Source organism: Folsomia candida, unplaced genomic scaffold, assembly GCF_002217175.1.
Source record: "Folsomia candida strain VU population unplaced genomic scaffold, ASM221717v1 Fcan01_Sc012, whole genome shotgun sequence".
Classification (NCBI taxonomy): Eukaryota; Metazoa; Arthropoda; class Collembola; order Entomobryomorpha; family Isotomidae; genus Folsomia; species Folsomia candida.
In genome coordinates, this window is record NW_019091204.1 from 4503192 (window position 1) to 4516316 (window position 13125).

General features: G+C 36.1%; 2 protein-coding genes across 3 annotated transcripts; both read left to right on the forward strand.

Annotated features, from left to right (window-relative positions):
- The first annotated feature begins 2042 nt into the window (after positions 1–2042).
- On the forward strand, positions 2043–5278 carry LOC110855309. Of its 2 annotated transcripts, none has more exons than XM_022103736.2 (5): positions 2043–2273; positions 2709–3020; positions 3420–3705; positions 4078–4370; positions 4945–5278. In XM_022103736.2, exons 1-5 carry the CDS (start codon positions 2192–2194, stop codon positions 5073–5075), a joined length of 1104 nt encoding a protein of 367 aa, XP_021959428.1. In that variant the 5' UTR covers positions 2043–2191; the 3' UTR covers positions 5076–5278. The 2 variants fall into 2 exon arrangements, with proteins under 2 accessions (XP_021959428.1, XP_035711956.1); XM_035856063.1 differs by lacking the exon at positions 2043–2273 and adding an exon at positions 2484–2535.
- A 690-nt stretch (positions 5279–5968) lies between these two features.
- On the forward strand, positions 5969–8222 carry LOC118437182. The gene is made up of 2 exons (XM_035856028.1): positions 5969–6469; positions 7751–8222. The coding sequence occupies exons 1-2, from the start codon at positions 6044–6046 to the stop codon at positions 7775–7777; spliced, it is 453 nt and encodes a 150-aa protein (XP_035711921.1). The 5' UTR covers positions 5969–6043; the 3' UTR covers positions 7778–8222.
- Positions 8223–13125: the final 4903 nt, after the last annotated feature.

Here is a 13125-nt window from a genome sequence, read left to right on the forward strand (position 1 = left end):
TGGTTTGACTCCATGGCCACATTTGCGCCCGCCACACCCACTCAAAAATGCCCAAAAAACGCTTTCACACCAGTCTTCACTCACTCAAATCCACGCAAAAAATCCAATTTTACTCGGATTTTGAAATTTCTTTCACCATTACACTCCCAGATAGTTGCTTTCTTCAATCCAATATCAAACTCAATATTTTCGAAATTTTTAGTATTTTTAAAATTTAAAATTCTGAATGAGCATTGTTGTAGTAATCAACAACGCAAATTATCCCTGCGAAATAATCATCAGCAAAATTGGATTGAAGAAAGCAACTATCTGGGAGTGTAATGGTGAAAGAAATTTCAAAATCCGAGTAAAATTGGATTTTTGGCGAGGTTTTGAGTGAGTCAAAACTGGAGTGAAAGCGTTTTTTGGGTATTTTTGAGTGGGTGTGGCGGGCGCAAATGTGGCCATGGAGTTAAACCACTTCAGGGTTTTAGTACACTCATAGGACCCTACCACATATCCAAAGGGCATCAGGATCTGTTATTATCAACCTCGCAAGCTCCCCTCCTAAGGTAATATGTAGATACATATGTACATATACATGGACTTTATTTTGAATAAATACCATTCATATTTACTGCAACTAAATATTGGTGGTAATTTCATTAAGCTAAATCATTTTGTGTTTCCAATGGATAAAAATCTATATGGTAAATATTTACACATATTACCAATTTTTATTTATTACCGGCTATTCAGAGCTTAAGTTATTACGAGTCGGTAACATATCACGTACATGTGTTACTCCATGAGTTATGGTTATAGACCTGATGTCGAAAATCGATTTTTCTGAAATCCTTCAAGTATGTGTTAGAGGAGCTTAAAATATGCAGAAAAATCAATTTCCTTTAATTTTTGAGGATTCCATGGGGAGGGGTTGTGGCTTCGTTGAGATACCACATTGACGCCGCCTCTAGTGCTTGCAGGGGATTCAAATTTCACTTCAACCTATCATGGGCCAATACAATCGCGGGATTTTTTCTCTTTTTCGAAATTAGGTGAGCTTTTTGAGGTCAAAATTCACAGCATGTCAAACTTGTCGGAAAAGTAAAAGTCTCACATCACCCCATAAATAGGGTATCGTTGGAGGGGTCTTGTAAATTGGATTAAGAATATATACTTTGTTGTGTGTATGACCACTCCCTGGTGTTCCAGGGGCACAACAATATTTTTGAGTTTTTTCCATCTATTTCTATGTTAAGCTCCCAATCTGCTGCTGTGTTAAGTAAAATCTGGAGAGATTGAAAATTCCCATTCTTCTGCTTCTGAAACGTCAAGGGGTGGTTTTAAGTTTGAGGTCAATAGATCACAAACTGCGATCACCAGAGTGCTATAACGGACCCCTTTTTTGGCGGATTGTGCTGGATTCAGCCTGTCGATTGTGCGGGCGGGAATTTGAGACTGGGAGGAGTAAAGTTTCGTGACCATCACTGTAATAACAATAAATAATTCAAATTTAAATCCGGATTTGCGTCCCGACGAAACCGGATAATTCAAAATCCGGATTTGACAGCCCTACATAATACAGAGTCTATTTTATGTCCCCACGCTTCCGCGGCAGGGTTCGGAAAACCCAACCCCGGGGGTTTTCCAGGGTTTTAGCGGTTTTTGTAGATTTTGGGGCAGGTTGAACCAAAATGCCTAAAACTATATATCGGATAAAAACTAATTTAATATACGGATTTACCATGACATTTTAGCGTTATCATTGACTTCTACTTTTGAATCGGAAATTCATGTTTAACATGTAAACCTGGAAATATGCAATGATACTTGGAAATTCAAGCCGCACATAAAAATTCTCAAAACTTCATGATCAATCCGACAATTTAATTAGCATTGATTTCAGTTGTAGTTTAAGGGATTTTGTTTCAATCTGCCCCAAAGTCTTACAAAAATCCTGGATAAACCCACAAAAACCCACAAAAACCCGCAAAAACCCCAAAAACCCCAACCCACAAAAACCCGGGGTGGCGAACCCTGTTCCGCGGCAGTCAAACTGGAACCTCTCTATCTCATAAAACTCACCATCAGCTGCTGCTCATTTTTTACTCTGCTAAATTTTCTCGTGAACTGCATAAATTTAAGTCGTGTCATATTAATTACATTGTTTAATGAATTCCCAACATATGTAACTATTTTTTTACCAACTATGGATCTACTACTGGTTGAACGTGTTAACAATTTATCCGCACAACTAAATAATTTGAAAAAATTTATTGAGATAAAATTCGGTAAGTACAAATATCCAGGGACCTTTAATCCTTATTGGATATAATAATTTTTAAAAACCGATGGTACGGAAAACAATTTTTTTTTTTAAATTAAAATTAAAATCCGCATTAATTATTATTCTAGTCAGTCACACATACTTTAAATGTGACGAGGACACCATTTACTTCATGTACGTTAGGGAATCACCTCAATTAATTATTTTTTTTGCATTTAAATAAATTTTAATGCAATTTCAACCCTTTATTCCAAAATATCATATCGGTAAATTTCAATATTATGATATTTCCTAACAAAACTAAGCTAAAAATCGTACTAACTACAAATATATTAAAATTAGATATCCTGATTTGTAGAAATTTTGCAGAAAAGTTAAAGCTACTTTTTCATATTTAGCTTTTATTTAATTATTTTTAATTAATTTTTCTATTTTACAGGTGCGGAGTATAAAGACTTTGAAAAGTTGGAACTTACCAATCAAGCGAAAGTCGTGGCTGATAAGGCGCCGCCCGTCATAATCTTCCCTGATAACCAGTCGCGACCCCATTTTGTCCAAAATACTGTTTCCCTCATGGACACAGGCTCAGTTGTGCCCCCTCAGCCCCCCCAACAGGATAAACCAAATTACCACGTGACCATCCTACCAACTTACATATCGACTATGAATTCAGCCACCTTGGTCCCCTACGCGGATACGAATTGTGCACCCCTACAAAATTCTGGAAACAGTGGAAATTTTATACTTCATGGTAGACTCGACCACATTAAAAAAAATACGATGTCCGATTTTGATGACATTACGATAATTATGTAACTAACAGATAAATAGATAATTGGACACGGATTTTTAATAATTCTTCTCAGTTTAAGCGAAATTACGATGGAATCCGTGAGCGAGAATTTTCATTTTTTTCCTAATGACAAAATTTTACAAGCAAAAAAATACCAATTCCGGTTACGGATTTCGTTTAAGCTAAGCAGAATTTTTTTAAATCCCGAAATATGTGTTCAATTTATCTAAGACTACATAAATATTGTAGATACTTAATTTCGTCAAAATCGGAACTCTAACATCAACGCGTTGTTAGTTAGCATGTAAATATTTATGCAAATTAATCAATTAATATGCAAATTAATAAATCATCCAGGTGGACCGATACCATCACCCAGCACTTTCTCCTCCCCTGCACAACCATTCGGTAAGGAGGCGGTAATATTTAAATGTTACCACTGCCCTGAGAATTTCAACGATATGAATTTGCGTCGTGCCCATTGGATTGCGCGACATTCCAATGTTTTTCGGCGCATCGAAGGGAAATATTATCACACGTGTTCATTCCCCGGGTGCAACAGGGATAACATGCTTACAAGCCGTTTTATGGCTCATTTCAGAAGATCACATCTCAAGAAGAAGAGAAAAATACTGACACCAAGGTATGTAGATAAGATAACAGTTTGGTCTTTTTTAAATGATGGTCTGGAGACTTGCATAATTTTTAAAATCGCAATAAATCGTGATTTTACAAATCCTGTTAACATGTGTCATACGACGGGGTGACAAATATGTAACGACAAAGATGTAACAGATATTTATGTAAACGACATTTATGCTACCCGACGAATATGTAAGCGACCCTTATGCAAACGATAAATATGTAACACGGAGGATTTCGCGAATTTTCAAAACGCATATGTGTCGGTTGCATATTGGTCGCTTACATATTTGTTGGATGCATAGCATAAATGTCGTTTACATATATTTGTCGTATCACTATAGATGTTAACCGATCTGTTTTCTTTTACCAGGAGGATTGCCCCTCAAACCGATTCTAACACCAATTGTATCGCAACCTTATCAGCCCCTTGTGACGATACTCTCGTTCCACATGACGCAACGGCTGTTGACCACACGGACAACTGGAACTGTAACACCGTACCCGAACACGTGGAGGAAGAGGAAGTCCAGATTATTAAACTGGAAGACTTCGACCTTCCCGAAAACGACCCGCTGAGATGTGATATTCCCCCCCAGACAGAACGTGGGAATGGTGATTTATCGCCGCCTAAACCGAAAAGCAGTAAAAATTTCGGCTCGTTCGGTTAGTGGAAAATATCTACTTTACATATTTTTTAATTAAAATATATGCTCAAAATATTTCTTGAAAATGCAAAATATTTCTTCCTGGGACCTACGATTTTGTAATTGCTTTAAGCATATTTTGATTTTTTTAAAATTACAGATACAGTATTTTTTTAAATAGCTTCCAAAGCCAAGTTTTCCAATTAACGAAATATTTATTTTAAAAATAAATACAGCATTTTATTTCGCTTTACATATTGCACTTTTAAATTTCGATAATTCCAAAGCAAATGAACAAAGTAAGGAATTGCTTCATGAAACTTTTTATGAAAGGGTTAAAAAATTAATTTTTAATTGTTTATTTTTTATAATTTTTTCTCAACTGGCAGCTATTGCTCCCTCTTTACATAAATACTTCAAATTTAAAGAATAAATTTCATTCAAGAAAAGACTTAAGGATGCGAAATGTATGGAAATATTTCGTAAATAATTTCCAATATACAAGTATCCCAGATAAATTATTGTTACTCGTAACAATTACCATTTTTCGTACACTGCATTTTAACCACTTTATCACTTTACATATCTTTCAGATCACTCGGAGCAGCCGCAAGTTGGCAAACCAAAACCTATCGAATGCCTCAGAGTCTCCTCAGAGATCAAATTAATTCCTACAAAGAAACCAAACCAACTGAAATCTTACCGCCGACCTTGGCCGAGTTAAGGATGCGAAAACAATGTCATCCGAAAGGGGGAGGGGACGACGACATGCTGAAGACTCTCTCCAGATCTCTGCCTACGACATGGGCGTAGCATTTATGTAAATTCGTGCCGTTTTACTAAAATAGCACAGACCAAAATGTATAATCTTTGTTACGAAAGTTATTGCGACATCATGAATAAATTGAAAATCTTTAATCGATTTAATTATATTATAAGACATTTATTCATAACGATATTTAATACATTTCTAACCCTTGCCAGGAGTCCCATAAGCAAACTACATGTAGTACATGTAGTTTGCTTATGTACATGTCATGTACATATAGGGGCTGTCCATACATATGTACATTACGTCATCAAACCTTCTCGATTTCAGCACCCACCCACCCAACGCATACATTGAAGGGTAGGGAATTTTAGCATGGGAAAGATAAATAGCAAGACCTAAACCACCCACCCACTAAAATTGATGAGGTAATGTATGCACGTTCCCATACGTATTTATGTAGTGCTTCATATGAATATTTAGTGCGGTCTCGAAATAGATTTAATACATAACCATTCCATTATTTTAAACCATGCTTCATTAAATCCGTGGCCATCCATCCATGGTCTCCCTTGGAGCAAAGGATCAAAAATATCGAAATATAAAAAATACCTATGTAGTTGGAGTTCAAAATGATATTCTTACATATATTTAAAGGACCCTTTTCAAGGGTTCATAAAATTCTTGGAAATTCCCATTAAGAAAATACCTCAAAGCAAGCCCCTAAAAATACAAATTTAGCCCCTCTTCTTTACCAATGTGGGATAGGAAGTTTTTAAAACTAACATTTCTTCTGAACATAAGCAGTTTTGTAACGATCAGTCACTTTTACCTGTTCATCTAGCTAACTCAAGTCTGGCTCAGGACGACACCGGACAAATTTAATATTTAGTCACCCAATAAAATAATACCGATCCACAAAAATGTTTAAACGATTAACCCTTTTGGTAGTTTTCTTCTTTGTGAAAGCACAAACCAAATGGGTCGGCTGGTCCGAGTGCCATCCTTGGCGACGTGTTTTGCAAGATTCGCCATTTTACACGACCTTACCCGTGGCCCGACTAGCCGGTGAGTATCGCGACATCACCCTGTTACCCTATCGCCGTTCGGACCTTGTAGCTTTTAGTGTCGCCCATGTCAAGATAAATACCACTTTTGGGGCCATCTTCCCCCAAAATGTGATCCCCATGGGGTACGAGTGGAAAGGTCAGGAGAAATGCTTGATTCGCAGTGCACAGTTTAAGTTTCCTTCCATTTCCCCATCCGATACGGCCCCATTTAGGGTGATGAATGTGTCCAGGGTCCACCTCTTGGTGAATGGGGATGGGGAAGAAGCCACGTTTTTTGAGGTGGGTGACTAATTTTTGTTGGAATATATTTAAACCAATTTTTAGCTGCTTCAAAAATACATGATTTAATAAAAATTATTAATCTGGTGAAATCGGCCTGCGCAATATGTAGACATACTTACATGTTCACATTTATTCATTTAATGATGAATGAATAAATTATTCATTTAATGATGAATGAATAAATTATTCATTTAATGATGAATGAATAAATTATTCATTCAATATTCAAAATTTGAATGAATATTTTATTCTGATTTTTGAATAAATGAATATTGAGTGAATATGTATCTGTTCAATTAGTGTGATTGAATAATGAATGAATATTTTCTCCATCACTCAATTTCTACAAATGCTTAATACACAGGGAAACTTGACAAATTCAATTTCTATTCAATTTCTATTATCTATTCAATTCGTGTGAATGAATATTTTTTCCAGTATTCATTTTCCAAAAATTCCTAATACATAGGGAAACTTGAGAAATTCATCTAATACTTTGAATTTTGAATACAATGAATAATGAAGGACTGGTTCAATAATACGAAGAGATATAAGAAGAATACGCAAATTTTTATTATTTTCACAATCTTTTTGTTATACATCGATTCATCTTTGCATGATTACTCCCCACTTCCCCCAGCGGCTACTATTGCAACGTCCATCCCAGCCCTGAACACGATCTGTAAGGTGACCCAGGTTCAGGGAACTACATACGTGGGGTCGCCACCCCTCATCCTGTGGGAGGTGGATGCAACCATTGTAAATTGTGACGTCCTTACCCTTCCTCCAATTTTTCAGGTGCACTACACTTCTGCGCCGAATTGGAAGTTCTGGACCACGTTGGGCCTCAAAACGTATTCAATGATGAAATCAATCTAAGGTAGGTATGCATGTTCAAAAAATATTTATTCAAAGTTCATTCATTCAGAGCCTTGAAAAAAAATTCATTCCTTATTCAACATTTATTCATTATTCACCATTCCTTCATTATTCATGTTATTCAAAATTCACAGTATTAGATGGATTTCCATGTGTATTTAAGCATTGAGTTAAAAATGAATGATGAAAAAAATGTGCATTAATTATTCATTCACACGAATTGAATAGATATTCACTCAATCTTTATTTATTTAAAAATCTGAATAAAAGATTCATTCAGATTTTGAATATTGAATGGATAAATTATTCATTCATCATTAAATGAATGAATTTGAACATGTAAATATGCTCTAAGGTGCGAGGAATACGATCCAAACTGAGCATTTTATTTTGTTACAGAGCATTAAATCTTGTCTCAAAACTTAACTTGTTTATCCATATCCAGCAACTAAGCTTCAAGAATAAAATTCCATTGTCACAAAAAACTTTGCGCGTGCTGATTACGGTCAGTTTTCAGACGGTCCAATCCTCTGTATCTTTATTGTCAATTAAAATCCATGGATGTTCAGAAAACCATTTGTCTTGGAAATTATAATTTAGGCCTCAATTAATGTATTGCTTGGAAATTTCCTGGCACGACCTCGTTAGGCTTGCCGATTGTACATATTAGTTGCAAACAAATTAAGTTTGGAATTTTCTTGTCCACTGATTTTTGTAATTAACCACATCGGTTTCATGATTTTAATTCCTAGCCTGATCGTTCTTTAGACATTGTAAATTTGACACATTTTCATTTTTTAGTATGATAGGTACATCCTCAATATCAGAAGCATTTCATCCGGTGATGTAATTAGTGTCTAATTAGTGTTCCGAATTTAAGCCCATGTACTAGGCTTCACAACTTACACAAACGGGAAATCCCCAAATTATACTAATGACCAAGAAAAATAAACAAAAACTCGTTTCTGAAAAGTGCACAAGAAATGCTTCGAGAAATTGCTGGTCCTTGAAGATGAAACTTTGGTCACATTTGACCCATCTAAATCTACGGGAACCAAGTTTTTCCGTGTATAAAATCATAATAAAGTGGATTATGAACAGAAATTGAAGAAAATAAGAAAATCTCTCGAAAATGTTTAACTTTTTTTAGCCAAGGATGAGCTTGGAAGTATTTTGGAACCCCACATATATGTAAGGGGGATTTATGACCACAACGTGTACGTTCAATAGTTTGTAAAAACACGATTATTACCCTTAATGAATAAGCATCATAAAACAGCTAATATCTTATTTTAGCCAGACATACCAACGCGCCAATATGCAACATAGTGACCAGCGACTTTGAGACGAAAAACGCTGAATATGCTCCCAAACAAATCAAGTAACCAAATGTTTTTCAACCTCGTGAGATTGGAAAGTTTGCATCTGCCTGCAAACAACAATACTTTCTTCGAGGTCAGGAAGCAAACAATTTGCAAAGTTTCAGACTAATTTGGCCAAAATTTTGAAAACTTTGGCGGAGAAAGTGGGAAATGAGCATATTTCTCGGGCTGCCATAAAAATTCGCTAAATCGGATACAAATAGATTAAGAAAGTCATAGCGTTACGACCTGCTAGAAACATTACGGATTCCGAATAAATTTGGAATTTTAGTTTGTACAAAGTATTTTTAATATTACATAGGTTTTAGTAAATTGAACCTATTTCCAGGACACCCTTTATCAGACAAAGTAAAAATAGCCTGGCAATAATTTTGGGGGCTGGTCACCGTCATTAACTAAAACCTGCAATTCTTTTGGCGCCCCAATGAAAAATTCGGCGATTGATTTACATACCCGCTTTGTCCTCATTATAAACGACGTAAAATATTATTTTACACTACCAAACTATTAGTTATTGAAAAAATTTTCAAACAATTTGAAACAATTTTCATAAGTACTCATTTACTTACTAATCCGAAATAAACGGCAAAATCAAAACGGACAAGCTCAAGCTGATTACATTCCCTGTGACTGACTCTCACTTTAAATAGATGAGGCATTTTAATTAAATATTTGTATGTACAGAATTCTTGAAGCTTTCAAATCAAGTTTGTTTTGGTATTAACTATTTAAGTAAAGCTAAAACAAGTTGTTGCTTGAAATCCATACTTAAAACTCCATTGGGACAAGTAAGCGACCAGCACGTTTGTTACATAATTATTATGATTTTATATACCAATATATCAACGTATTTTTGTGTACAATTCGTGTATACAAACGCATGGCTGGTATGTGTATGTGGCGTGTTTTTATAATGTGTCCAACAGGTTTTTACAAATATCGAACAAAAATAACTATGAATGTACATAATCATAATTGTGACTGTCTCAATGAAAAGGGACCTTGTTCACTAAATGTCTAATTTAGCGACTTTAATTTGTACAAGTATGTAACAATGTATGAAAGTTCTTGCCTTAGGCTTTAATTTGCCATTTATTTCAGCTAAATCTGTCAACTGCAAGTAACGTTATTTAAATTCAAAGTGCTGCATCGACAATATGGCAAAACGACTTTTTGGCGAAAATTTTCATCCTGATTAAATTTAGAACAATGTTTTAAAATTTAATATTGTAGCTCATATCGCGCTAATATTAGATTTACATATGCCAATACAAGCCTGAATGACGTTAAGTTTTAAATTTGAGGTTTATCGCCCGAGGTTAAGTGTTTAGGTCACGTTAAGGTCCTGAAAAAGGTCGAGGCGCAAATTTTAATTAGGTAAAGCAAGCCTGTACAATTGCCTGTTTTAAGTTTGAGGTGGAATGCTCAACATTAATGTTTATTTTGCCAATTCAGCTTTTTGACGAAATGGGTTTCGCTGAAAGTTCTCTGTTTTGGTATTTTGCCGTTTGTAGAAAATCAGCAAAGTATGAATAAGGTCCCTTTTCATGGAGACAGTCACAATTTTCAAATTCTAGTTTTATCTAGCGTTCTAGGATCAATTTTTTTTATATGCACTTGACCCCCACGTGGGGACAAATGCATTGACTGTCCCCACGGCAAAATTTCCGTGGGGACATTGTCCCCATGTCCCCACGCTTCCGCGGCCACTGGTAGTAAGACAATGAGATAGCAATATATTTTTGATATATCTTTGAATATAATATACTCCCTTGCACAGAACCTTAAAAACGTATTTGATACTGTGAATTGATGGTATACTTTTCACAAAGTTGACGGCGGCAAAGTAACTAGTGCTTGTAAATTTTGTCCAAATAAAGCGATTACCGGCACAACTAATGTCAGCTCTATTTACCACAGCCATCTCAAGGTAGTGCGTAATTTGTTTCAAATTTCAAAATAATCCTACATTTTAAATTCGGTGAACGACGACTTCTTGGAGGCATTAGCCATGCTCAAATGTTTTAAAATTAATTCATAAAAAGTTATGACCATGTCAAGCTTAATTATTCAGTAATTAGAAGTAATTAATTAGCTTATTAAAAATTAATTAGATTTGCTTGTTCAGAAGTAATTACTAATTAAAGAATTAATTAGATCAAAATCTTCGGAGCTAATTACTAATTGCTAATTTATTAGAAAAGTGGATAATTAGAAAGTCCTGATATAATTAAGCATAACTTTCAAACCAGTTAATACTTTACTTTAAAATTTTGCGTACAAGTCCTAATTACGAGCAATATAACATTTACCACACGTTTTCACCAGTTTTGAGCTACAAGTTTCCAAATGTATTTAGGAAAAATCAGGACAAATTAAATCAACTCCCTTTATCAAAACGCTCCTTATTTATCACCTCTCCTTTTGCCGTTAAAGCGACGCCCGCCCGGTCATTGCACGCTATCGAGGTGATCTCCTGGTAGCCATAGTGTTCCTTGGGGATCAAAATGGGCATCCAGTGACGACCCGAAGCGTGCCTATACCTTCCCTGAGGTGAACCCCATTGATGCACATCTCCACCCACACTTAGCCCCACGGTGCACGTCTTATTCCACCCGGGCAACGCGACTTGACGTATCTTGACGCCCGTCAGACTACCCGTGACGAGGACGGGGCTGCAAAACGAGGTCATTTTATTTGCCGCACTGCAAGAAACGTAGCGGCCTAATGGATCCACGATGTCGGCATCGAAGCCCTCGTAGCCGTCATCCTCAGCAGGCTCAATCCACCAGGAGAACAGGTGCCCGTCCTCCATTAGGGCAAAGTTGATTGATCCAGCTCCAGTAAAAAATTCTGTAAAAAAATATTTCAAAAATTTACTGTCAGAGAAGTCCCAAAGTTGTTAAACAGTATAATGCTACTTTTTAGATTTTTCACCCGCAAGATGTAACAATTTCTAACAATGCAATGGAGACGCAAATCATGTTTCGCCCAAATTATTTTTGGACAATCTCACTTTAAAATATCAACTCTTTCGGAATAACATTAAGTGTGACACTGGCGCAGATGTGTGCGAAAAATTTTGCAAGTTTTGTGCGCCACGCAAAATTCTGTTGGCCATCATTGCAAATAAGTCATGCATACTTTGAACTGAAATAATCTGGGCTGAACATGGTTTGCGCCCCATTTGTAAGTGGGCGAAAATTTGAGTCAAATTTAATTTGGAAAGGTGTCATTTTTCCGGGTAAATTTTACCGTGGAAACGTTGCATTGATCGCTAACCCGTGAAACTGTCAAATGTTGATGACGATTTCCATGAGCTATCAGCAGTAAAAAACGTCATATTTTATTTTACGGTTTTTGAGCTCAAAAACCTGTTCACCAGGATTGAACTATTCGATTTAATCAGTTTTTTAAATTTACATGACCCCCTACGTGTAATGGCATGAGCGAAAGCACTACCTTTTTTGACAAAACTTGCCGACTTTCTCCCTCGATTGTGAAGCAACCAGTAGGCCCACAGCGGGCAAACATAGACAATCCCCAGGGCATGCTTTAGGGTCGTTCGGAAGCGCTAGGTTCTATTCGTACTCTATGACCTTAAAATGACATGAGGTCAACTTACAAAGTTGACCCATTCATCACTATTCTTGCAATCGCTACTATTTCTTCAATCCTGGATAGATTTTCTTCATATTTGGTACAAACTGATCTAAATGGATTGTATTATCATATTCGTCAAAAATTTTGAACTTTTTCAAAGGTCAACAAATTTTGCGCACTAATGGAAAAGGTCAGTAGGCCAAGTCTCAGATAACCCCATGAGTGGGGTATCGTTAGAAAGGGCTTGGCGGGAGGATTCAGAATATATATACTTTATGGTGTCTGGGACCACACCCTGATATTATGGAGACCGATAAATATAATTTTTCCAGATTTTTACGTTAACACAGAAGCAGATTGAGGGCTAACATAGTAGTAGATTGCTGAAAACTCAATATTACTCATCGGTCTTTAGAAATCTAGGGTGTGTGGTCCCAGACACCATAAAGTATATATATTCTGAATCCTCCCGCCAAGCCCTTTCTAACGATACCCCACTTATGGGGTTATCTGAGACTTGGCCTACTGACCTTTAGTGCGCAAAATTTGTTGACCTTTGAAAAAGTTCAAAATTTTTGACGAATATGATAATACAATCCATTTAGATCAGTTTGTACCAAATATGAAGAAAATCTATCCAGGATTGAAGAAATAGTAGCGATTGCAAGAATAGTGATGAATGGGTCAACTTTGTAAGTTGACCTCATGTCATTTTAAGGTCATAGAGTACGAATAGAACCTAGCGCTTCCGAACGACCCTAAAGCATGCCCTGGGGATTGTCCATGTTT

Excerpts from the sequence above, each read along its gene's own strand:
- LOC110855309 (XM_022103736.2), top strand. The coding sequence starts at position 2,192 with ATGGATCTACTACTGGTTGAACGTGTTAACAATTTATCCGCACAACTA. Across the intron at positions 2,274-2,708 it reads ATTTATTGAGATAAAATTCG|GTGCGGAGTATAAAGACTTT; the intron begins GTAAGTACAAAT and ends TCTATTTTACAG. Across the intron at positions 3,706-4,077 it reads AGAAAAATACTGACACCAAG|GAGGATTGCCCCTCAAACCG; the intron begins GTATGTAGATAA and ends TTCTTTTACCAG.
- LOC118437182 (XM_035856028.1), top strand. The coding sequence starts at position 6,044 with ATGTTTAAACGATTAACCCTTTTGGTAGTTTTCTTCTTTGTGAAAGCA. Across the intron at positions 6,470-7,750 it reads AAGAAGCCACGTTTTTTGAG|AGCATTAAATCTTGTCTCAA; the intron begins GTGGGTGACTAA and ends ATTTTGTTACAG.